The sequence below is a fragment of the Phodopus roborovskii genome, unplaced genomic scaffold, assembly GCF_943737965.1.
Source record: "Phodopus roborovskii unplaced genomic scaffold, PHOROB, whole genome shotgun sequence".
Taxonomy (NCBI): domain Eukaryota; kingdom Metazoa; phylum Chordata; class Mammalia; order Rodentia; family Cricetidae; genus Phodopus; species Phodopus roborovskii.
The window spans coordinates 22,022,708-22,049,557 of NW_026126563.1; the positions used below are offsets into that span (position 1 = coordinate 22,022,708).

Genomic DNA, 26,850 nt, shown 5'->3' on the forward strand with positions numbered 1-26,850 from the left:
GGAAGAGCACATTGATGGAAGATGGAGGACTTGCTTCCAATATTTAGATATCACACTTTTAAAACCTCTTGTTAGGAATTGTTTCCAGAATGGCACTTTCTGTACTTTATGTTCTCATTTAAATCTCCTCATTTAGAAATTCCAGTGAAAGGGAAGTAAATCTAAAACAAACAAAAAAAGACCAAAAAAAAAAAAAAAAAAAAAAAAAAAAGAAAGAAAAGAAAAGAAAGAAAGAAAGAAAAAAGGAAAAACTATTAAACAAGATCAAATGAACTAAATATTATGACACTGAGTTTACTTGGTAAAGTTCATAGCTTCTATAAGATTTATAAAAAGAATTTATTTTATGTATAAGTACATTTGATTCTTAAAATACGTATTTTTCTGCTTGCTGGGTAATTAAAAATACCTGTGGAACTTTCATATCACAAAAAAGGAGGGAAGTTTATAACAATGATATTAGTTTTATTGTTTTGGGTGTTTGTTGTAGATATATTTCTTTAAGAAAAACAGATTCACTTCAAACTCTACTATAGAACTATAGTCCTGAAAACAGTTTGGTATTGGCATAAAAATATACAGGTAGACTAATGGAATCGAATCAAAAATCCTGATATTAACCCACACACCTATGAACACCTGGTTATTGACAAAACAGCTAAAAGTATACATTGAGAGAAGGAAAGCATCTTCAACAAATGGTGCTGGTACCACTGGATAATGGTGTGTAGAAGACTGCAGATAGACCCATGTCTACCACCACGCACAAAACTCAAGTCCATATGGATCAAAGACCTCAACATAAATCCAGCCACACTGAACTTCTTAGAAGAGAAAGTTGGAGGTACCTTTGAACAAATTGGTAGAGGAGACTGCTTACTGAACATAACTCCAGGAACACAGACACTGAGAGAAACAATTAATAAATGGGACCTCCCAAACTGAAAAGCATCTGTAAGGCAAAGGACACAATAGACAAGACCAAACGGCAGCCCACAGACTGGAAAAGATTTTCACCAACCCAAAATCTGACAGAGTGCTGATCTCTAAAATATGCAAAGAACTCAAGAAACTAGTCACCAAAACACCAAATAACCCTATTAAAATGTAGGGTACAAAACTGAAGAGAAAACTCTCAATAGAGGAATCCAAAATGGCTGAAAGACACTTAAAAAAGTGTGCAACATCCTTAGCCATCAGGGAAATGCAAATAAGAACAACTCTGAGATACCATCTTAATCCTGTCAGAGTGGCTAAAATTGGAAACAACATTGACAGCTTATGCTGGAGAGGATGTGGAGAAAGGGGAACACTCCTCCACTACTGGTGGGAGTGCAAACTTGTACAGCCATTTTGGAGATCAGTATGGCGGTTCTTCAGGAAAATGGGAATCAGTCTACCACAAGACCTGGCAATTCCACTCTTAGGCATATACCCAAATGATCCTCATCCATGCAACAAAGACACCTGCTCAACTATGTTCATAGCAGCATTATTTATAATAGAAAGAACCCAGAAGCAACCTAGATGCCCCTTAACTGAAGAATGGATAAAGAAGATGTGGCACATTTTCACAATGGATGAATTGTGTACTCAGGTGAAAAAAAAAAAAAAAAGAACAATAGAATCTTGAAATTTGCAGGCAAATAGTTGGAACTTGAGGAAACTATTTTGAGTGAGGTAACCCAGTCACAAAACAAGGAACATGATATGTATTCACTCATATATGGATTTTAGACACAGAGCAAAGGATCGTCAGCCTATAATTCACACCACCAGAGAAACTAGGATAGAAGGAGGAACCAAAGAAATTCATACAAGGTCCCTCACAGAAGGAGAAAGTCACAATATCTTCTGAGCATATTGGGGGGAGCAGTGAGTGAAGTGGGAGTTATGAGAAAGAGAAGGGGAAGAGAGGAGAACATGTGGGACTAGGGAGATTGAGTAGGGGGATGAATAGACAAGAACAAAAAAATAAAAAATAAAAAATAAATAAAAAAATAAACAAACAAACAAAAAAGGATAGCATAAAGAGGGAGCCATTACAGCGGAAGCCATTATAGGTTTGAAGAGAAAACTGATTCTAGAGAAATGTCCAGAGACCTACAAGCATGACACCAACTAACAATCTGAGCAACCATGAAAAAGGCTACCTTAAATGCCTTTCCCTAATAATAAGATTGATAACTAACTTATATGCCATCATAGAGCCCTCATCTAGTAGCTGATGGAAACAGAAGCAGACACAGCTAAATACTGAGCCGAACTCCTGGTATCCAGTTGCAGAGGGGGAGGACTGATAAGAAAATGGGGACAAGACCAGGCTATAGAAACCCACAGAGACAGCTGACCTGAACAAGGGGGAGCTCATGGACCCCCCCCCAGACTGATAGCTAGGAAACCAGCATTTGACCCATTCAGACCCCCTGCATGTGGGTCTCAGTTAGAAGGCCTGGGCAGTCTAAGGGACCTCTGACATTTAAACCAGGATGTATCCGTGGTGCAGGAAAAGACTTTGGGAGCACATTCCCCATGGAGGGATACTCCTCTATCATAGAGGCAGGAGGGAGGGCCTAGTTTCTACTCCAAATGACTTGACAGATTTTAATCATCCCTCCTGGAAAGCATCACCTTCCCTGTGGAATGGGGGTGGGGGTGAATGGGAGGGAAAGAGAGGGAACTTGGATCAATATGTAAAATAAGAAAAAATATATATACATATATGTATGCATATGTATATGTATGAAAAAATGGATTCTAGGATATCATATGTCAACTTTAGACAGACTTGTTTTCCAGTCTAGAGAATATGTTACTATAGTTTTTGTTTAAGTGAAAATAGTTTCTTGTTGCACATGGTGATGCACACATTTAATCTGAAACTTAGGAGGTAGACAGACTGACAGATCTCTGTGAGTTCAAGGCCACCTGGGTATATATAGTGAGTTCCAGAACAGCCAAGGCTACATAATGAAACTCTGTTTCAACACAAATCACAACCACCAAAAGATGAGGAAGGAAATATTTCATACATACATAATGTGTATGATTATTTTATTAAATTTAAATCATTATCAATGGAGTTCTATAAGCTTTTAATTTATATGTGAGAAGTTTAACAACAAAACAATTTTGAAGTCTAGATGCTTAACATGCACCAAAAAATAAGTGTATAAAATATTAGAATAAATTTAATATTTATTTTTGTTTATCTATATAAATGTGAATATGTCTGTCTGGATGCCACATGTATGAGAATGGTGTCTGTAAAGGACATCATTTCCACTGACAGAACAGTTACAGATGGTTTAGTGCTGGGAACCAAACTAAAGGAGAAACAAGAGCTCTTAACCACAGAATTTTCTCTATAGCTACAGAAATATGTTGTTATTTAAAATGTGCATTCTGTAAAAGCAGAACCTTCTCCTAAAATTATGTTTCTGTTCCACCACCAGAACATTCCATCTCTCTTGGCAAAGCACAGCGGACCAGCTACACTTCCTTTTGTTTATAGACACCATTTTTTTCTTATACCAAAATAGTCCAGTTCTTATTAGTAGCTTGTCACACAGAGGCAGCTCACCTGTTCTCTTCCCTTTGCCTGACCTGGCGTCCTTGGAGTTTTCATAAGAAGCCATCTAACACAAGAAGGGAGAATTTAAACTTAACCACAGTGCCCTGAATAGAACTTGCCTTTCCATTTGTTTAGATTTTCCTTCATTTCTCTCAATGATATTCCACAGTTCCCTTGGGGTAGGTCTTGGGCATATTTTAACATTTGTCCCTATGGCTTTGTTGAGTCCTTGTTAGGCTAAGTTTTTTCTGGGTGCTTTACTGTAGACATATACAGTTTCCCAGGGAAGTTTTTAATTCATATACTCCAATAGTACAGATGTTGGTGAGAAATCCTCTCAGGAGATCATTGTAACTATAATAGTTGGACTTTTATTCGTCATTTTAATTGTCCGACTGTTCTTCTTTATTTCACTATATTCAGTATTCAATACAGTGTTAGGTAGAAGTATTGATACCTAAACTCCTTCACATGTTTACATTTTTACTATTGTTGCTGTTTGTTTGTGCATATTCATATGGGTCACTGAAGGTAAAGGTATCACATTGCATCCACGTGAACATCAGAGGGCAGCTAGTGAGTTTACTTTTCTAACACCATATGAATTCTAAGGATTGAACTCATGCTGTCAGACTTACTTGGCTGCAAGTGACCCTACTGCGGAGCCTTGCACTGCTCCTTACTACACATTTAAATCTCTGGAATAAGGAGTCTTATTATCTTGATACATGGCTCTTTTTCTTTAATTTTATTTCTTTATTTAAAAATTTTATTTTTCATTTTACATACCTACTCCAGTTACTCCTCCCTCCCATTTTCCCACATCCTCTCCTCCACTTTACACCTCCTCTTCCTATCTACTCCTCAGAGGCCTCCCTTGGGAAGTCAACCAAGTCTGGCATACCAAGCTGAGGCAGGACAAAGCCCCTCCACATACCAAGGATGAGCAAGGTATCCTACCCCAGCTAATGGGCTTCAAAAAGCCAGTTCATGCACCTGGTAGACCCTCTGAATGTGGTGACAGTTATGTGGTTTGGTCTGTTGCAGAGTCCCTGGGAGTAGCACCAGGACCACTCCCAGACATATGATTCTTAAAGCAATTTCTGATAATAGATACTTTATGGTATGAAATTTTATTCTATTCCTAGTCCCTTTTCCATATTTAATCATATTTTATGCATCTGTTCAGATAGGATTTTCTCCTTTGTTATTTAAGCGTTAAGAAGGTCTGGTTGTTCACAAATACTGAATAAACCTCTAATTCCTAGAATAACCTGCAATCTGCTTCCATGTGTAATTTAATAATATCTGTTCATGGTTCTTACACTTTTAATAGGAGAGAAATTAGCCTGTAATAGGTTCTTGTGTCCTTCATGGGGTCTGGTAATGAACATGTTGACCTCTGTCCCTGTCCTATTATTTTGTAGGTACTGAGGATTAAATTTAAGTCTCTAAGTATGCTAGACAGATTTTCTACCACTGAGTGACAAACTACTCTTTTTTAAAAATTTGAAAGAGAATTTCACTAAGTTATGAAATTTGGATTAGAACTCCCCCTGAACTTTCTGTCTTTATGTTTCAGCCTCACAAATAGCTAGGATTATAGGCCTGGGTCCCCAAACAAAATGAGTTATAAAATGTTATATTTGATGTTGAGATTTATAGAGTATTTATATCATAGCACTTTAAGATTTTAGATGAAAAGTCACCAAGGCCAAGAGATTTTCAAAAAACTTGGAGATTCAGTTCTGTCAATATCTGTAGAACTTTGCTATCTTTTGTTAGATTTAGTTCACTTGAAAATAATTTTGAAGAATTGAAAAAAATATCTATTAATAAATAGTTGAAATAGATAAATCCAAACATTGTGAAAATGTACAATTGATTAATATTGACCTAGGACTCCATTTGTGGAACCATTACCACTATAAAGATGATGAATACATATGTCACACCTTAACATTCTGGAAGTGTCTTGACATCTTTGATGTCTATACCAAATTCCAGATCATAAGCATTGAATAGTCTACATCCCCATCTACTTTGTTTTCTTTACTACTTTTCTTTCTTATTTTATAGTTTTATGGGTACTATAAGATTCTTAACCTCAGCATGAGCATTTTGTTTCAGGCATCCCATTGCCTGAAACACTTCTCTATTTGATGGAATACATACTAACATAGTTGTTTGCTGCCTACCAGATGTCAATAGCATCCCCTTCTTACATCCCTACCAGTCAAACTTGTGTCCTAAACATTGCCATGTGGACTCTGGAAGACAAATCCCCAAAGCTGAGAGATTGTAACCCACTCATGGGTACTTGTTATATCTTACATGCTTTTTATTCAAATGTATTCATTCAAAGCTATTTTGTACTATTATATTAATATCTTTCTAAAATTTTATTTCCCTTAGATATTGACATTTCTCAGATGAAATCACCATGTCCAGGGCAAATGCCTACTTGGGCATGGTTGTTATGAAAACACAAAACCATTGTGGGGATGGCATAAGAGAAACAGAGCTCTCACCCTGGTCAGGGTAATGGGGGTGCTTTGAAAATGGTTGGACAGTGTTTACTACAGTTAAGCCTGCATTTCTATTCTTATGGCCACACAAATCAAGCAACATTGCAGCAGACACGCCATTGCCATAGCCCGAACTTTTAAGTTCTCCCAAAGCCCATGATCATCAGATTAGATAAAACACCTTCTGCCCAGCATTCCTGCACTTACATTTGCCACAGTGGCAATGAGCAGGCTCATCTAAATAACAGTGTGAAGGCATCTCACAAACACAATGTGGATATAAGCATTTGCTCTAAAAACCCACACACCACATAATTTTATCTTGATGAAGGTTTAAAAGAAACCTTAGATATATATTATGTCTAAGTATATAAATGCAGCCTGCTCAATCTGTTTAATGTTAGTTGTATTTATATGATTTCGGACCAACCATTTGGTATTGGATAACCAAGTAGATGGTACTCTCTGGGGAATACTTTTCTCCCTCTATCAGCATTCCTTAGTTGACTGTAGTTCTTTGTCTAGGCAGGGATCCTCCAATATCTCCCCCTTCTGTGGTGGCGTGTCTATTGATGTTGTGTTTCTATGGGTATTGTTTCAGGAGCCATATTACTAGAATTAATTCTTAGTACATTTACATTTTCCATTTATTTTCTTTCATTTTTGCATAACAGAACAATTGTGTCAATATAGAATAAATGCAAATGCCATGATTTCCCTAGAATTAATCTCTAAATAAGCTGAATTATATTTAATTTTGTTAACAGATGTTTGTATTTGTTTTATTTATCTGACTTCTCTACTTCTTTTGAGGACATAAATTGGTTTTCATTTCTAATGTCCACAACAGACATTCACAGTTGCTCTCTTTTTTTATTCTTTATATGCAAATTTGATAAGTAATTTGTATTGTATTTTTATTTGACTCTATGCCATATGCCTAAAACCTGCTTTTAAAATATTCACAATCGTCTAAAATTTGATTGGCTACCCAATTATGCATTCTGTTTATATTAATTGCATTATATTCATATTATAAGATGATGAATACCATACCATAGATAATTCAAATTCCCAAGTGATGAATTCTTTACTTGTCAGAATATGGTTATTATTTAATTAAATGGAAGCAGATTTCAGTTATTGTGATAATGAATTGTGGCCTGGTAAATGATTTTTAAACAGCTTGAATTTTAGCAGCTATTGCTCCCTTTTATTGTTTGAACAAAATTAATGTTGACTTGATTGCTTGCATGGTCCAATTGTTGTATGTGTCCTGTGGGTGAGAGCACACGGTGTGATTAGATAGCTCCGCATCACAATCAGGAAGCAATACGGGCATCCAGGGCAGAACCAGGACTGCGTTGCCTAGGATCCCTGCCCCAGGAGGTCCTCTGAGGGCTCACATTAGCACATTTGCAATACAGAACTTCTGTCAGAAAGATTACAATTCTGCACATACCTGCAGTTGTTTAAAGAATGGCAGGGGATGTAGAGTGCATGACACCCCACATCCTTACATTTTAATTCTATGTGAAATGAAGGGGCCCTCCCTACTTCCCAGATTTCTAGTTTATAAGCGATAGATGGCTCTTTAGATACAAGTTTTGTTTATTAAAGTGAGATATTGAACTAAAATGGAAACACAAAAATAATTGGGCCAGAACATGTGGCTCATGGGTACGCTGCTCTTTTCTTCCTAGAATTTTCATATCCCCTTCACATATTTTTCATGGTATTTAATCATAATGAATGATTGTGTCTCTCTGTTTTACATGTCATCCATTTATTGTAAAAATGTTGGCTTTAGAAATCTATCTTTTAATTAATGACAGAAATAGAATATGAGTAATGGTATTTAATGATTTTTTTCCATTTAAATGTGAATAGCATTGTAGTTTTAGAGTCTAAATGATTGTAGCCCCTGGTATTTACAGTGACACACTTAAATAAGTTTTGACATTCATTAAGATTGCTTGCTTGCAGGCCTGAGAGTGGAGATGAGATATGAAAGAATTTAGGTCACTGGGAGAAATCCAGTCATTTAATCATATTGCATACTGCACTGTGCTCTCCCGTTCCACCTGTGTGTTATGATCTTAGCTGACAAGATGAGGCTCCTTGTGACTGCTCCAAGACAAAAGCCTCTCTGATGTCTCTAGCTAGTTTTCCTGAGACATCCTGATTAACTCAGGTTACCATGAAATGTTTATCTAAGTATTAAAAAAACCATTCAGAACTTCAAGAATCTTCTGAAATGGTGGCCTACTGAGGTCTCTCTCTCTCTCTCTCTTTCTCTCTCTCTGTGTGTGTAAGATATATATATATATATATATATATATATATATATATATATATAGAGAGAGAGAGAGAGAGAGAGAGTTGTATAGGGGGATTGTGTATACACACTTGTGTATTTACATACACATGCACATTTACTTGGATTGTTTTATGGGTGCATTTAGTTAAGATGGCAATTTTCCTCTCATACTAGCCCACAGGGAGACAGTATGACCATGGTGATTTGGTATTTTAACAAATCCTGGGACATGCCCTTTTTCCAAGTCTTCTCTGTTCTTGCTTATCACTGGCTACACTTGTGTCCTTACTTCTAATAGAAATGGCACAGGAGAGGCTAGGGAGCTTGTTTAATGGGGAAGCATCTGATCCAAAAACACAGTACCTGATTTTTGGACCCCCTATACCCATGTAAAACCTGGGTGTGGTAACAAAGATGTATTATCACTGTGTTTGGGAGGCGAAGGCAGCCAGATCCTTGGAGTTCACTGGCCAGATAGCTATGTGAACTCAAAAGCCCCAGGATCAGTAAGACACCCTGTCTCAAAAATTAAGGTGGAGTAGGTAGGATGGAGGGGGACACTCAGTGTTGACCTCTGGTCTCCATGTGTGCATACATAGGTAAGTGCACTTTGTCATCCATATACATGTGTTCATATAACACATACATGCACACAGGATCACAGGGGACACATACTCATCATGCTACAGTGGTGTTTACCATAGTATCATTATTACACATGAACTTTTGTAAAAAAGTTTCTGAACATATGGTGAAGTATGTTTTTTTTTTTTTTTTTTTTTTTACAGGTTGTGTTCATTCCCCTAGCATTAAAATTCAGTACCTATCAAACCCATAGAAACCTCTTGTTTCTATTCTGGTTTCTGACCACAACAGGCATTTTACTTGCATGCATATCCCATGAGTCACTTGGAAGGCATATGGTATGTGAGAGAATTCTCCCTGGTGTGTGGCTGTGTGTTCAAAGTTTGCCTTCTCTCTCCCTTCTCTTTGCCTAACTTACTTGTGGAACTAAGCCCACAAATACTTCCAAGTGCTATTTCTTATCTTTCTAAAGTTCTTCTCCTCAATCATTGCCTTCCCTGTTTTCAGTAGGAACTCACTTTAGAGCCTTGCATTGCAGTGTCATTTGTATGTTTTAGTGCAACCCCCAGCTCAGATTACCTTCCTTGTCAGCAGGTCCCAGCATCACCCCAGTCATGCACTTGGCATTGAGCCTATGTACACCTAGTTTCTTAACCATTCCCGTTTAATGCCACTTCTTTCAACCAATGACTCTCACTATGCTTTTCTTCAGTTGACTTACATTCTAGAACGTTGGATGCGAAAGAAACATTAGAGGCCTTGTATTTTAATTGCTTCCATATGGTTGGAACAACATGCCTGAGGACATGTGGTTGGTACTAGCTCTAAAATAGTCCAAGTGTCTCTCTTATTACCCCAATATTATCCTTGAAAAGCAAACAAATGTTTTACCGTGTCGAAGCCCTCTGCCCCCAACTCAGCTATAGACCACTGCCTGCCTTTTCCTCTAAGTCACTTGTCTTCTCTTGAAGCATGGCGGACATGTCCCTGGCCCCCCTTCACTTTTCTCTGCCGCCCTCTTTACTGGTCTTCCCACCCCACCCATGCTGCACTCAATGGACTCAAATGACCTTCCCCTGTCTATTTCACCTGTCTTGTCAATGTTGCCTTGAGTCAATTGTGTTCTGAGAGGGTGGGAACCTTTCCAGGTCTCTGGTCCATGTTTTGAGACTATGTTTAGGTAACATTTGGAATTGTCAAACGTAGAGCAAGCTGAGTGAAGCTGATGTGAGCAAAGGAGGGGAGTCTAACCCACAGAGTCCCATAGAGCCCCTAGTACACCCTTTCAGTAAATGACTCCTGTGGGTAAGAAGGTCATGTGACATTACTGGTTATCCATGTCTTACTTCATATTTACAAAAGGCCACAGTGTTCACGCTCAGCTGAGCACTGTGAGTGGTTTCTCCCTCTTCCATGTATGAATGCGTTTTTATTTGCCCTGGGTCTGTTTGTACCTACAGTCACTTCTTAACCCTTGCTTTTATTATTTTTAAAAACACATTCTTTGGAGGGGGCCTTAGGTGTCCCAGGTTTTTCTGAAACATGCTATGTAGCCCAGGATGACCTTAAGGTATGGTTTCTTTGAGTCTCACTATGTAGTTCTGGCTGGACTAGAACTCACTGTTAGGTATGCCAAGCTAGCTTTGAATTCATAGAGATCCACTCTCCTCTGCTTCCTTAGTTACAAAAAGGCATAAGCTACTATGCCTTCCTAGAAATAGACTCAGAGTGAACCTCCTGCCTCCCTCTATCTTGCAGCTACTGGGAATGCAGAAAATATATATATATATATATATATATATATATATATATAATGTAATTTTCTATCATTATCTTTAGTTTTAAGAACAATATTTTTAAGTAAATATCTAGAGACAACCTAGGACGTTATAACTTAATTATCTTAGTTATGATTCATTTATATATAAAATGTCTGAATATATATTTTAATTATAGAAATCGGTAAAGAGAGGGCTATCAGGTCAAAAAGAAGAAGGGGTCAGATTCAGCCACTGTCCCAGGATGGCTTTGGACGGACCCTGCATGTGTTCGCACACTTCCTCCAGAGGCTCCAAAGAAAGTGAAAAAGACAAACAAAATGATAGATGGACGGAGTCCTTGTCTTTTCTTAAAATGAATAATTAATTTTCATAGAGAAATTCCAAACACTCGAACAATGCTTCAGTGATAAGTCTGTTAGTATGAAAGGACCATTTCCGCAAGGACCGAGTTTCAGTCTCACCATTATCAATAGTATTTATAGAGAGGCATTGCAGTCAGTGCTTGACGGACAAAGGCTGCTCTGCCTCTATAATTCTCTAAGGTTCCAACCTGCTGGAGTTTGGAATTTTAAGGTAACATTACTTATACAGTGAGCTCTCATTCCGGAAGCTTATTGAAAGGAGAACCCCCCCCAGAGCACCCCTAGAGTTAGGAATACATTATGCTCATTTGCCTAGAAAAAGCTTCAGAGTTCTCTGTGTGTGTATGTTCGTATCATGTGAATACATGTGCATGTGTGTAAGTACTTGTGGATGCCAGACATTGACTTCATGTGTCTTTCTCAATTGTCCTGCACCTGATTTTGAAACAGAGTCTCTCACTGTACTTGGCGCTCACCCATTTGGGTGGCTGGCTGGCCAGCAAGCTCTATGTACCCTCTTGTCTCTGTGTCGCCATGGCTGGGATTGTACACAGGTTTTTTTTTTTTTTTTTACATGGATGCTAAGGTGCCTGCTTGGCCCCAGCCATGGAACTTACTATCTCATGAAAGCTCCTTCTTCCCTCAGGAGCATTTCTCATGTATGCTGTTCTACAAGCAAGTTGGAGAAATGCAAAGTGAACAATGGTCTGACACATTATCATTGTGTTATTTGTGACATAGTATTAAGTCAGTATCTAATGGGAGCAACCATTTAGATGCGTGTTGTTGGCATGATTGGCATTTCATTCTGTGAATTTAAAGCTGTATTTGGAGACTTAGAGAATGTTTACCTCTGTAAGATTCTTAAACTTGAATGGCTGCTTCCCTATTAGTTTGCAGTCCAACTTTCTTCATGGTTTTGAATTTTCTTTGCAAATGGAATTTCTTACTCCAATGAACTGCACTCTATCTTTAAAGTGGTAAGCATGTAATAGATTATTTGGTGTACTGCTTTCTAGTGGTGTTACTTTGCCCTGGCCCAGTTGTAAGAAATAGAGATTTGCTGGGAGGGAGGAGACCCTAGGTGATTGGTAGGAGAGTTCTAGAAATGTACTGACCTCTACTCAACAGCGGTGTAATGCTAGGGCAGCACTGTCCCTCTCTTGAGCCCTCTTCTGGCATTCAGACCCTGTATGTTTCTCCTGCATATTGAAGAGGTAACTGCCAGGTCATCTTATTGAACTACTCTCTAGAATAATTTTGTCCTGAGCACTGTGACCTCAAAGCCCATCCATTGTGGCCTGGGTGGTAGTTCTCAAGGTTAAAGGACAGGTGAGATCATGTGACCAAGAAGCAGTAAGTCAATAAAAGTTTATGGAGGAGTTCAACCCACAGCCACTGCCACAGCCAGATACAAAATACTAAATTCACTTACAATGTTAAAAAAAGAGGTTTTTTTTTTTTTTTTTTTTTTTTTTTGGTTACTCATGTCCCAAAAGTGAACTTTGTACATGATAATATCATATATCAATACCAAAGTTAGAAACATCTAATAGACATTCTGGCTGTACTATGTAGATACAGACCTTACAGTTCCTTCAAATGTAGGTTGTTTAGATTGTATGATACCTATATTAAGTTTCATAGACATATTTGAGAATTACAATATTTAAGAAATCACACACTAGCTTGGAATGGTAGTGCACACCTGTGATCTTGGTGCACTAGAGAATTGCTGAGAGATTATGGCTAGTCCAAACTGCAAGCTGAGTTCAGAAGCAGCCTAGGATACATGCAAACCATATTGTTAGTGTTGTGTTTTAAGAAAGAAAAGACCTGAGTGTTGTTACGTATGCATTTAATTCCAGAACTTGGATCTCTGTGAGTTTGGGGCCAGCCAGGACTGCACAGGGAGACCTTACTGAGAGGGGTGGGGAGGAAGGGGAGGAGGAGGAGGAAGGAAAGAGGGAGCAGAAGAGGAAGAAGGCAGGAATGAAAGAAGAAAGGAAAAACATCACAGGGAATTTGGCACATTGCACAGTAAATGATGTTCAGGTCACCATATTAGTTATTTTTCTGTTGTTATGACAAAACACGAGGCAGAAATGACATAAAGAAGGAAAGCTATATTTTGTCTTAGATTTTGTGTGGTCATGAAATTGTACAGCAGAGGCACTGGAGTGGCCCCATCCATAAGTTAAAACCCATTAAAGGAAAGGGAGAAATGAGAAGGCTCACAAACACACTCACTAAGCGATCACAATTGATTCTACTCTTGTAAAATTTAGTCCTCGTGTGTCATTTGTTGGACAGTATGCTAAAATCTTTTATGTTTGTTAATGTTACCATAAGCAAACTAAAATTTGCAGTTAGGTGTGTTTGAATAATGAAACAAAGCCTACCGAATGTTAAGAAACGGGATCTGTCTAGAGTATGTGGGATGTAGAAGTGGCTTTATCAGAGCAGGTTTCTCCCTATAAACCCAGTCCCAGTGTGGCATACTGAGTGACTTAACTACAGAGGGCAGAGTGGGAGTTGGTGGGATATGTCAAATATTTCAAAAGTCTTATTTTTTATAGCACTAGAGGAACTGGGTTATATACAACAATAAATTGTTCTAGGGTCAATAAAAGGAAGGAGGCCTTCCGATTTCAAGATTGCCTGTAGGTGTCTGACTTAATTTAAGACATAAATGGTCCACGGTGGAATGTTGTACACCACAGAAGCAGTGATTGCTGGTGACCCTAACAGACACTCGGCTCATGTCTTCCCCTCTTCTCCTTACTACACAGGAAGGACAGTAGTAATATTAGCACCTGGTATCTCGATGTTCTCTCTGGTATCATCTAACTAAAATACCCAGTAGGCAGGATTATCCAAACACAGGATTGTGTGTCATGATGAATCAGATAATGGCACATTTTAAATACACAAAAGGTGAGTTTATTGAATTTGTTTAGAGCTCCCATCCTACTAGAGATTAAAACCTGTTGATAACACCTCTCTTTGGTACTTTGCCATAGGCCTTGATACCTGCATTCTTTCCCTGTTATTATTTAAACACATACCCCAAACAGCCAGGCTTTCAACAAATATGTTTGTCACCTGATGAGGAGAGAGTAATTTAATGAGTTTTCCCCTCTGCCCTGAGTTGTCTTCTCTGCCATGGCGTACCTCCAGTTCTGCTGGTTGAGTGAGTGCACATTTAGCATCTTCTCATGGGGGTAACTGACATTTCCCTGCTCAGATATCAGGACAGCTTCTTCCCCTCTGGTCTGGTTCCTGTCTGTTCCTGAATTTGTCTGATTTGCCCCCCTTTCAGCCTTCCTATTACAGGTGTTCACCCAGTTCCCCTCCTCTCCTGCGATTTCTTACTGGCTTTTCATGATACCCTTTCTAGGTTCATCACAAATGTGAGAGCCGGCGCACACATACACACACACACACACACACACACACACACATACACACACACACACACACAGAGAGAGAGAGAGAGAGAGAGAGAGAGAGAGAGAGAGAGAGAGAGAGAGAGAGTTTTAAATCTAGGTTCCTTATATGATGCCAGGTATGCAGTATTTGTTATTGTGTGTCAGAATCCCTCAGCTCTTAAAGGGCTACCCCTCTTCCTAGGGAGTTAATAGTGTGGGTGTTCCTTTCTGAAATGGCTTCTCATTTCTTCCCTTCCATCCTCCTTTTCCTCCTCCTCTTCACTCCCTCCTCTTCCTCCTCACTCTCCACCTCTTCCCCCCCTTTTTCCTCCTTCACCTCCTCTTCCCCCTCCTCTTTCTTCTCTACCCTTCTCTTCTTCCCCCTCTCCCTTCCCTCCTCTTCCTTCTCCACCCCTTCCTCCTCTTCCAGCCCCTTCTCTAAGCATTCCTTCTCTTCCTCCTCTTCGACACCTAGGGCCTTTCACATACTGCACTATACTCAGTCACTGAGATGCAGAGTCAGCCCAATGTTTACTTTTTATTTTAAGTTGAAGTCTTTTCAGGGTATCCAAACTGGTTGTCAACTCAATCTGTATCTCGAGTGGTCTTGAATTAGATCACCCCGCATTAACATCCAGAGTAGCTTTGATGACAGGGCTTGCCACCAGCCTGGGATGCCTCTTATTTCATGTAATCATCACCACTCCCATTGTGTGCCTTTAGAAGCAAATTGCTTTCTTTATGCACAAAAGTGGAGGGGAATTATACAAGCTTTTGACCCATTAGTTCAGTGGCTCTCAATCTCTGTGTGTGTGGAGGGGTAAACAATCCTTTCACGGGGTATACCTAACACAATTGGAAAATACATTATGATTCAGAACAGTAGCAAAATTACAGTCATGAAGAAGCAACAAAAATAATTTTATTATTGGGGATCACAAAAACATGAAGAAATTTATTTAAGAGTCACAGTATTAGGAAGGTTGAGAACCGCTATATTAGAGTCATTTTACAGTGGTGAAGAGGATCTATCAGACACTTTAATGAATAATTTTTAAATTTTATTTTATTCAACTTTAGTTTTTGAGAGAAAGATCTCTCAAATTCACATTTTCTCTGTCTCAGCTTCTTTACACTAAATAGTTATTATTCTGAACTGGTAGATCAGGATGGATAGAGTCCACATGGAAATAAAAGAAAGCAGACAGGCATCTCCAGAGACAGATTGCAATTTATTCAGAATGATGAAGGACACCAGTCCCTCCCCAGAAGTAGTGACTGTGCACATTTGGCTCAGAGACTTGAGATTTTATAGGGAAGAGGATTGGGATGGAAGAGTCCACCAACTATCTCCTCTGCAGGTGCAAAGTAGTAGATATGATGGAGGGATGCCTGCTGCATCCTTTGAGTCCTCAGGTGTGCATTGGAAGGATGCCTGCTGCATCCTGGAAGTCCACAGGTGTTAGCATCAAAGTCAGATTTCCTGTCCAGAGCTCCTCAGTCCATCTGAGGCTTTCATGTCATTAGCCCTTCATTAACATCCTGAGACTTTTGCAAACCAGGTCCATTTGGCACATTTTGCGTATACTTATTCATTTATCCCTCACTAAAACTCTGAAGTAAATTACTAGTTATTCCAAGTTGAGCTGCAGAGAGATGGACTTTGGGGGCTAATTTTTTCCAACCAAAAAGAGTTAAAGCAAAAGTAACAGCAAGGACGACCCTGCTGCCATGTTTTTCTTCCTCTACCACACAGAGTCATCAATTCCCTGGCTTTTCTGTACTCTTCCCGGCTCCTAGCCTTGACCAAAAGGAATACCTTCAAGTTAAAAGAAAGCACTTTAGTGTCATCTGAAAGGAAGCCTTCCAAGGGCTAGATCCTGCCTTGATGCTTGGCAGAATGTTTGTGCCCCTCCTACATGTTTACATTGTATGCTATATATCATATTATACATAATAATATATTATTAGAATTATTAGAATATATAATATTACATATACTGAAATCCCAACCCCTGTGATGATGGCATTGGTTGTGACCTTTGGAAGCATGATAAGATGATTGAAGTTAGATACCAAGGTGACAAAAATCTATGAACCAGGAAATGGGCCTTTCTAGACCCCAAATCTACAGACACTGTGATATTAGACTCTCTAGCCTCCAAAATTGAGAAATCAATTTTGGTTGTTTATAAGCTCTCTCTGTGTAGAATTTTGTTATAACCATAAATACAAAATGAGACTGAGGTTGTTTCAAGCACTAAATTAATGACAGTTTTTATTATTATTGGTTCTAGGTTTTATTGAACAATAAAGTGCAGGGAGGGGTCATTATTAAAGTGAGGATGGGCAGATGCAGGTGCAGTAGGGAGAAGATATTTAATAAGCCACAAGAAGGAAACAGAAGCAGCCCAGTGCCAAAGTCGGGAGTTTCTTCCAGCACCCATTTCACTCTGAGTATTTCTGTTGTTATTACCAGCATTGAATGCTTCCCTTTTCTACTCTAGGGACCAGGCTCTTGTGGAAACAGAAGCTGTCTGTCCATTTCCATGGTTCCTGGCACAAAGCTGATGCTTATGAAGTGTTTGTTAAAGAAATGAGTGACTAATAGGCAGTCACTTAAACACAGCTGCTCAGAGTCTTACAGATAGAAACAGTGACTCACTACTTTATAACCTTATTTTTATCTCTGAGAACATGAGCTTAAATTTCACCAGCTACAACATTCATGTCCTGCTCAATGACTGAGTTTGTTGAAAGTCTGCTTTTGCCCCTTCCCCTCTCACACAGGGGAACACTGGGAAAAAATGACAAGAGACATTGCCCTTTAATAAATATGCAGACCTGTGATCCTAGAACTCAGGAGAAATAGGAGAATCAAGAGTCTTCAAGGCCAGCCTGGACCACAAAGAGACTCTATCTCAGAAAACAAACCAAAGAAATTATATGTACACATTTTAATATTTTCTAAGACTTGTCCAGATTTTAGTATCTGCCTTTGGGTCATTTTGAAAGCATCTCTTCTCACAAAGGCCTATGGAATGGCCCAGAATTGCCAGAAGCATTCTATGTATATGTCATGAAGTGGGTGCTCCATGAATATCAAAACAGATCATTCTAACTTCAGATTCATCTGTCAGATGGTTTGTTTCTGCCTTTGAGTGTCTTTATTTTATGTATTTTCACTAATTCTGCCATAGACCACCTTTCTTCTGAACAGACTGCTGTTGAAATTAGTCTACAGAGTATGGCATGTTGAGGGCAGACTACTTATTTAAAAGGGACTTGGAATATTAAAGGTATAGGATAGTGTCACTGGACAGTAACTATTGTTTCTGATAAACTTGCTGGGGAGAGTAACAAAAACTCATACAAGCTTCCTGGTAGACACTGAGTAATGGAGCCCATTCACAAGCCAGTAGTGAGCTTCTCCTTTGCATTTTTGTCTTCTAGGAACTTCTGTGGTTTTTAGATAGAGTTTCCCCATTGTATGTGCTGAAAATAAAACTGAAATTATGAGAAAAATGTTTGATATTCCTGCTAGAAAAAAAATTCAATTTCCCTGGTCACCCGAACCTATAGAATTACTTTCTTATGTGTCCTGTTCTAAAGAACGGTCTTTCCAACTCTGGTTGATCATCTTAACAGAGGTTAATGGTTGAGCTCGAGGCCATCATTTTAGCCAGGTGCTTAAGTTGTTTACAACGTGGATTTTTAGAGGAAAACAAGTATGTTTATATGTATATAATATATACTTATAAATGCATGCACATAAAATAAGTACATGAAATCATGCATATTTACATAGAGAACACTACACATGCAGTTTTTTTTAATTTTTGTAAGGAGAGAGAATCATTTTTCACAAGTCTGTTTTCTATTATGTCACCTGAGAACTGTATATCCTTTTTGCATTTTTGGAACCCCTTTTCAATACATATATTCAGATCTCAATAACCAGATGTCCTATACTCCTGGCCATGCCTCTCCCAGAATTGCTTCTAGTTCAGAATGACAGCTAGCTTCCTCCTGGGCATAGCAGACCCAGCTCCTGACCTTCTGTGCTGAACTCCATACCTCCTGAGTTCGTCCTGGCATTGCCTGCTGCTCACAAAAGCAGCAGGCAGTGGGAAGAAAGGCAATCATCTAGGCAAAGAACAGGGGAGGCTTTTATTATGAAAATGAGCCTTGAAACGCTGTCATAACAATTATGACACAAAAGCCTTCCACTTTTCCATCTAAATGTTGATTTTTTTCATAATATTTTCTCTCCAAAGTTTCTTTTGTTCATTTTACTTTGATTCTGTGCATTTTTTAAAAATTGGGTGAAAGGATAAAAATGACATAACTTTAAAAAATCCTCGTATGTCTTTATGTCAGTATAATGAAAATCTCACTTTTATAAAAGTTGCTTGTGCACATAAAGATTAAAATAAGAATAGAATATAATGAAACTTGCCTGCAATGAAATTTAAATAATATTCTTATTTATTTGTTGAGATTTCCATCCATATACACAGTGTCTTTTTAACACATGTACTTCCTATCCCCTCCAACTCCTCCATGGCCCTTTCCCCAGCATACCTTCCTCCCCACTTCATGTCAATTTTTCTATAACGTTCTGACTCTAATTACTGTTGTCCATATATGCATGATCTGGGGGCTACCCAACAGAGTATGAGCAGTCTACCAGGGCTCATATCCCTAGAGAAAAGTGGCTGCCCTTCCTCTACACCCATCAGCTGTCAATAGCTCGTTAGACAGGGGATGGACTTAGTGACCTCTCCCCTACCGTTGCAAGAGGACTGACTGGATTGACCTTGCACAGATCTGATGCAGGGAAGCATAACTACTGAGACATTAAAAGTTTGACAGTTGTGCCATATCCAGGAAACACTATTTCACATCCGTCCTTCCCTACTGCTTCTTGCTGTCTTTCTGTCCTGCCTTTCACGCTGTCTCCTGAGCCTTGGGTGAACTCTGACCAGCTGTGACCATGTTCAAGTTGCTGTCTGCAGTGGGGTTTTAACTTGATATCCTTTAGGGAATAGAGGGAGGATTCATGACACCATTTTTCCAAGTTTTTTTCCCCCATCCCATATGATTACTTTGAATATTTAGTTCTGCCATTCTAGAAATATCTTGAAAAGCATTCCAAGTCTAGATCTAAAGATATCTTCATTTATTGGTTAAACGGGGATTTCATAGGAAGCACAAGCATGCCCATTAGACTTTAATGGTCTGTCTGCTTATGACTGTTCTCACACATGGCTGTGTGTCATTTTCCTGACTGTGTTCCCAGAAAGCAATTGTTCCACAAGATAGCAATGATTGCCCTGTGGAAGGATTACAAGCTGATAAGTTTTATAGACAGTACATAAAACATTCCTATGTATAAGAATTCCATAAAAACTCCAGCATACTAGAGAATGCTTATAGTAAAAATAAATAAATAACTGCATTTAATAGTAGGCACAAAATCTTAGATACAGTTACCTAAAGTCTTCTACTATACTAGCTGGTTTGGAAAGCACAGTTTGGGGAATATTGGCTTAGTCAATACTTGACAATAATTATCAAATATCACTTGTGAAGCATTCTTTAGCACATTCTTATACTGTTTCTATATCCCATTTCTTCTTCTTTTTTTATTTTGATGCTTTCTCTCAACAGTCTCCTTTACTTTTTATGCCTCTCCATGTACTTCTGAAGAAATAAATTTCCTCTTGCAAGTGAACTCTCAATGTACATAGTCAGTCTACTGAGCTGTCTGCATCCCACTGAGTGATACGGTATAAAAATTAGAACTCACTTTTTTGAGGAAAGAGTGGTCTCATTGTAATTCACACTATAGTTCTTGACTAAGTAAAATATAAATGACTCAGTGACAACAGCTCAGAGTTCATTGCTTTCTATTATGAAACTGTATTAGAATTAGTGCCTTGTTTAGTGTCCCATTATCTAGGTTGCCTTTCCTCTAAAGATCATATTGATTATTTCTAATGGATACAACAGATTGCCTGGTGATCTGCATACTGTGTTGACCTAAATAATTCTAAATGGCTTGATGGGTGTTAGCATATGAATGAAACACTCCCTCCCCCTTACACCTGTGCTGCTTGCTCTGTTTTCTATCTGCCTCTATGGTTTTGTTTCATCCTCCCAGTAGTATCTCCTTCAGAGCTACAGCTGAAGCTATCTTGTAATTTGGTTAGTGTTTTTGGATAATCTCATGCATACCTATTTATGATTAAACCTTCTTTGCAAATAATTCCTGATTGTTCTAATTGCTCACTTACTACTGAACTTTTTCCTGTGTGTGTGTGTGTGTGTGTGTGTGTGTGTGTGTGTGTTTCCTTTACCCTGGGAACAAAGTCACTTACTGGATCTAGTCTTGCAGGGCCTGTTACAAGTGTGGACTACTATGCCATTTATCACGACCAGTCCCAGCTGCTTTCATGTTCTAATGGATTCTAGCAATCACAGCCTCGCAACATATTAATGATTCTGGGGTAGTCCTTGTTGTATAAAGCTGTACTGTTCAATATGGTGGCCAGTAGCCAGCCACAGAGCTAGCTGATTATGCCTGGAGGAATGGTGACTTTGTATTGAGAGGCCATGAGCAGACACATAAGTGAATAACAAATAATTTTCAGAGAGAATATTAAATATCTTACAAACAATATTTGAAGATAGTTGCATGTTGAAATAACATTTTAAGTTGGTCAAATGAAATAAAATGCACTCTCCAAAATGATTTCATGCTTCCTTTTTCTTTTGCAATGCAGAGACAAAAATATTACTGCCAGAAAGCTCTGCTTTATGGTATTCCCACACATAAAATTCTGAACTGTCCCTTTGAAATATCAGATTTTATTATGACTGCCTTAAAGCCCCCAAAGGTTTCTGACTCCCCTGGGGCCAGGTGCTGAATGCGATGTGGAGTCCACGATTCAGTAGGTCTTGTTGCAGGCTATTTCACCCAGGGTGTTGGGGGTTCACACCCTCTCTTTCCCTCACCCACACCTGAGTACTCTGGTTTTATTCTTGGCCTTGCTCTTTCCCACTTCCAGGTGTGGCCACAGTTGGTCCCTTATTAACAGGAAGTACAAGGGAGGCTGCCCGACACTGCCTAAACCAGCCCACTGCTTACCTACACACAGTAATCTGCTTTTTGCCAGGTTTTCGCTTTACATTTCCACTGACTATAGAACGAAATCTAAGTTGTGTGTGTTTCTAGTTGTGAGTTGTTGTTTGCCAGTTTTCCACATCCAGCACACTTCTCAGTACTCCACTAATAAGTGTTCTTACTGTATCAGAAAATCACTTGGATGAAAAACAAAGTAAGAAAAAAAGTGTTGAAGTGTTAGAGACTTATGTCTAGCTTGATGATCTATTATACCAGCACTTGGGAGGTGAAGGAGAAAGGGCAGGGGTTTAAATTCATCACTGTCGAGGGGGAGGCCATCCTGGGCCTCTCACACACAAATAACTTAAAGGATTATTTTATTAAGCGTGAGTTCAAATATTAGATATTGCACAGTGTTTAAATAGCAATGTTTGTTTAGTGCTTTTAATTCTATTTGACATCCATCCATTCCTAAACGTTTTTGTCTAAATATTTTTGTCATTGGTTTGTTCAGGTTTGGTGTTTTTTTTTGGGGGGGGCTCTTTTTATTTAATAGAATCTCATCCTGGTGACCAGGATGACCTAAAATTCACTATATATCCAGGCTGTCACCAAACTCACAGAAATCCTCCTACCTGAACCTCCCAAGAATATGATAACAGACATGTATTAACAAAACTGGCTAAAGTGATTTAATAACCAACATCAAAAGCAGATGATAAACTCAAGAAAGTTTAAATCTTTACATCATACCAGGATATGTGCATGAACATATTTCTCCTTACTCTTATTATTTTTCTTTACAGAAATCATATTGTACAGTTTTTCCCTTGCTAATTTTAAAGGAAGAATATCTGATCAATAGTTTAGCTAGATACTTCATCATGAGAGAAGATTTTTCAGAATGAATGTTTCTATCGTGGCTAATAAAAAATCAGAATTTATAGCTCATCAATAAATAACTAACCTTTCAGAAATATTTATTATTCCAGTTCATTAAAGTGTTATTTCTTTCAGACAGTGTTTTTTAAAGTCCATAAAATTAATAGTGTATTTTAAAAGTTTTATTAGCACATGTTTCCTAAGTCTATCTTAGCCGGGTGTTTAATTGTACTGTCTTACATAGGTTGAAACCTTTCTTTTCATGTGCTTTCTATTTGAAAAGAAAATGATCTTCCTCCAGGGCTAGCTTCCATGTTCTAGAATGTGTTTATATCACACTTGCTTTTTCATGTGCTCAGATTTTGAGAATCTGTCAGAGCTAATCTGGATCTGTTCCTTTGTGTCTTAAAATTAGTAACCAAGCCCCCAGCCTGGCAGAATATGTGAAACAGAAATTCTGTATGTGAGCTGCCAGGGATAAATTTCAAATCTTTCACAAACCAAAATAAGGGTAGTTAGGAAACCTTTTTGGAGAACACTAGCAATTCTGAACACCACATAGGCTGTTAAAGATGCATCAGCTCCATGCATATCCCCAAATGTAGAACAAGTCTGACCTGTCTTCCATGCCTTATGCACACCTCAGTGCACTGGTTCCTTTGCTTTGTGGGGACTCGCCCTGCACCTGCTAATCTTACTTTAAATACACCTGTGAAACAGGATCTGATTCCATTTTCAAGTCTCTCAGTGGAGTCGCTTTTCTCCTTCACCACCAAGGTCTGCATGTAGCCTCCATCTCTATCTCAGGCTTAGAGGCATATCACTGCACATACTCGGTAGCATTTCTGGAAATCTGCTTGGCTACAAGGGCAGACATTGACCTACTGCTGCCAGAGTGACCCTGGGTATTTCAGAGCTTCCTCTAACATGTTCATGGTGTGTTTTCCTCCTTGATCCTGAAGACCTTTACCCATCCTGGGTTCACCAACACCTACCTCCCTTTGATCATCTATCACCTAATCTTCCAATGGCATTTTGGTGATATCTCCATATCTGCTGCCCCTTTCCTCCTCATCTTTCTATATTTGTGAAGCCACCTTCGAAGGTATAGATCTTTTAGGCTTGTCTAGTCTTCAACATTTTGGGGTTTTCTGATACCTGGAGTAGGGCCTCACAGGTGCCTTGGATTGTGGTTCAGAGTGGAAAAGTTCATGAAATGTAGAAATAAATTGAAGGGGAAACTTACACCTGGAAACCATTAATCTAGAATCTCACAATTTATTTGAGAAGCACTCAGTAGCCCAGTTCCAGGTAGAGGTCAAAGCCCAAATTCTTTGGTCTATGTCTTATTTCTAATATTCCTGTTTCCCATGGACCTGCGTTGTTCTCAGATTGTTCCTGAAGGTTGCCTTTGAGACCTCTGAACTTGAGCAGAAGTTCAAGACTTTGTAGACATGGGTGGGCTTAGAGCATCCGATCATTATCCTGGCTGGTATGTATTGCATAGGCTTCTTGACACAGATGGAATGTCACCACTATTGGTTCAATCTAGCACTTGTAGCACTTGCAGTGCATCAGGTGAAGACTACTCTGTCACAAATACTTGGAGGGTGGATAAAGTAATGGAAGGAAGGAAGGAAAAAGGGAAGAAAGAACAAGGGTGATTGGGTTAGCTATAGGCTGCACTAGTCTTAAATTAACTGACTCCCCTTAAAATCCACTTATTATCATATCCGTAGACCATCTCTTCTGATGATAGGCCTCGTAGCATGACCTAGACATCACCCCTGAGGAATCTGAACCTATGGCCACCTTGGCACTAATGGTAGCACTGTGGCGCTACTTTTCATGTATGAAGCTGCATCAGTAAATGCTCAGTGTTTCCAGCATTCTCCTACTCGTTTCTCTCTGGAAAAAAGCAGCCCTTTGCCTCTGGAGGATTCTATATGTATAGTAGATCTTTGCCTTGTGGCCCCACTGCATAAGAAATGGAAGAGTTCCAGGCAAAGCTTAGCCACTTTGTCTACTAATAGACTACTTCTAATCTAGAGATGGTGTGCCTCCATTTGGAGACATTTTAGGTGCTGCATATTAGAGAAGGGTTGCTTCTCTGCTGCCGGTAGCTCATGCATCAGGCATGTTATTAATTTTCCTATAATGCAAAGGGCATTCATGACTCCAAATAATGGTAGTACCAAAATGAACCACATGGCCCAGTAGAAGTGACCCACCTGGAAGGGGGACTTCTAAGCTCACTGAATCTAGAATTTAGAACACAAGATGCATGAAACAGACAAGTGGGTACTGGGACTAGCTCATCAATCTCATTCTATTCTTGGCTCTCAGATCCATGTATCCTAGTCATTGGAGATTTACCACTAAGTGGCACCTAATGGTTCAGTGGTTAGACTGAATTATAAAAATGATATTCTAGAATTATCCAGTCAAGAGACAGAATGGTTGGGGTGTTTTTCACCTTGTCATGATGACCACAAAGCTGTACCACAGCTACTATATTACTTACAAGTCCCTGTAACCGAATACCCTACAAGAAGCAAGGAACAAAGGCTTTATCAGTAGAGATATCATGATGGTGGCAGTATGAAGCAGCTGATTATAAAGCCTCTGCAGCTAGGAGCAAGGTGGAGATGAATGTTGGCCCATAGCTTGTTTCCTTCTCTGCATTCCGGATCCCAACACAAGAAGTGGTGTGACACATTAGAGTTGGTATTCTTGTATAAATTAGCCCAATCTAGAAAATCCTCCACAGGTATACCCAGAGGTTCGTGTCCTGTATGATTCTAGATTTTGTGTCAGTCAGTATTAATCATTGCAACCACAAAGAATCCAAGTTAATGGAAAGGCTATAGAAGAAACAATTATTTGCGCTATGTAGACTATATTAATAACTTAAGGAGACAGACTTTTTCTTCATTGCTAGTACCCACACAAGGACCAAGTATGTAAGTTTATACTGGTAACCTAAAAAAAGTATCTGTTAAATAATGGTAAAAATGGAGACTAAATAACGAGTGAGTAAAATCTTATGCTTGGGAATATTTTAGTGGCTGCCAGATGCTTCTTGGATTGAGATGTTCTTGATTTATGCCTTGTCTCACTTTGATTTTCCATGATCCAGTCTTGGGCAAATAGTGTGTGTCTTCAAAATCCATATTCCTCTTTCCTTTTGAATGATGGCTTATCTGAGATATTCATGCAGTCATTGCATTAAGTATTTAAGGTAGTTATCCTTTGTGTGGATCAAGATAGAGTATAGAAAAATAATAAAAATTTAGATATATGATATGTCACTGTGGAATGGCAATAAGGATAAGGCCCAGCAAGTAAAGATGCTTGCTGCCATGCCTAATGCCCTGGGTTTGATCACCAATACCAACATGGTGGAAGGAGAGAAATAACTCAGAATGGTGTCCACTGACTTCTACATCCACACTACAGTGTGCACACAGAATACACATTTATATGCATGTACATACACACACATGTACACACACACACACACACACACACACACATACACACACACACATACACTTAAACAAATTATTTAACAGATCCTTGTGTGTCACCTATATGAACTTACATATTTCTGTCTCATATGGGTGCTGGCAAAATGAATAAAGACCCCTTCCTTATGCTTTCCACATCAACCAGTTCCACATTTTACATAGATTTGTCCTACATGTGCCCCCCATGCATTCCCTCAGCCTTTATCTTTTGATATTCTTTATTCCCAGTAATTTAATGCTTAGCTTCTTGGCACTGCTTCATCTTTTTATCTTCTATAGTCAGTCCACAATTAAAGTCAGGGACAGAACTAAGTGTCTCTGTGCAGGAAGTCAGCAAGCAGAGTGCATGTGATTGATGCCCCAGGAGTCATCTTTTGTTGAGCTCCTTTTCCTTTCCTTCCTTCCTCCTCTATCAGTCATTAATATACACACACACACACACACACACACACACACACACACACACACACTACTACTCGAGTTTTGCTTCTCTTTTGCATGCTTTCACTTTGAATTATTTCTGATGGACTATTGTTTTGTCCGCTTATTTCCTAGATGGGAAGTGATGGAATTTTACGCCTCAGTACTTCAGCTCTAAATAACGAATTCTTTGCATACGCAGCACAAGGGTGGAAACAGCGACTGGCAGAAGGTAAATTTTAGCTTCCTGTTATTATGTGACATGCTAGAGCATGTGTACTTTTAGAACACAAGTACTTCATTAGAGT

The 26,850-nt window shown here is 38.9% G+C and overlaps 1 protein-coding gene across 1 annotated transcript in view; it reads left to right on the forward strand.

Annotated features, from left to right (window-relative positions):
- The window catches only part of Asxl3 (ASXL transcriptional regulator 3), a 172,883-nt gene that overhangs the window by 128,079 nt on the left and 17,954 nt on the right, over positions 1 to 26,850 (forward strand). Inside the window, exon 9 of the mRNA XM_051202076.1 lies at positions 26,678 to 26,774. Within this exon, the coding sequence (XP_051058033.1) occupies positions 26,678 to 26,774 (97 nt within the window). The remainder of the gene's footprint in view (positions 1 to 26,677; positions 26,775 to 26,850) is intronic.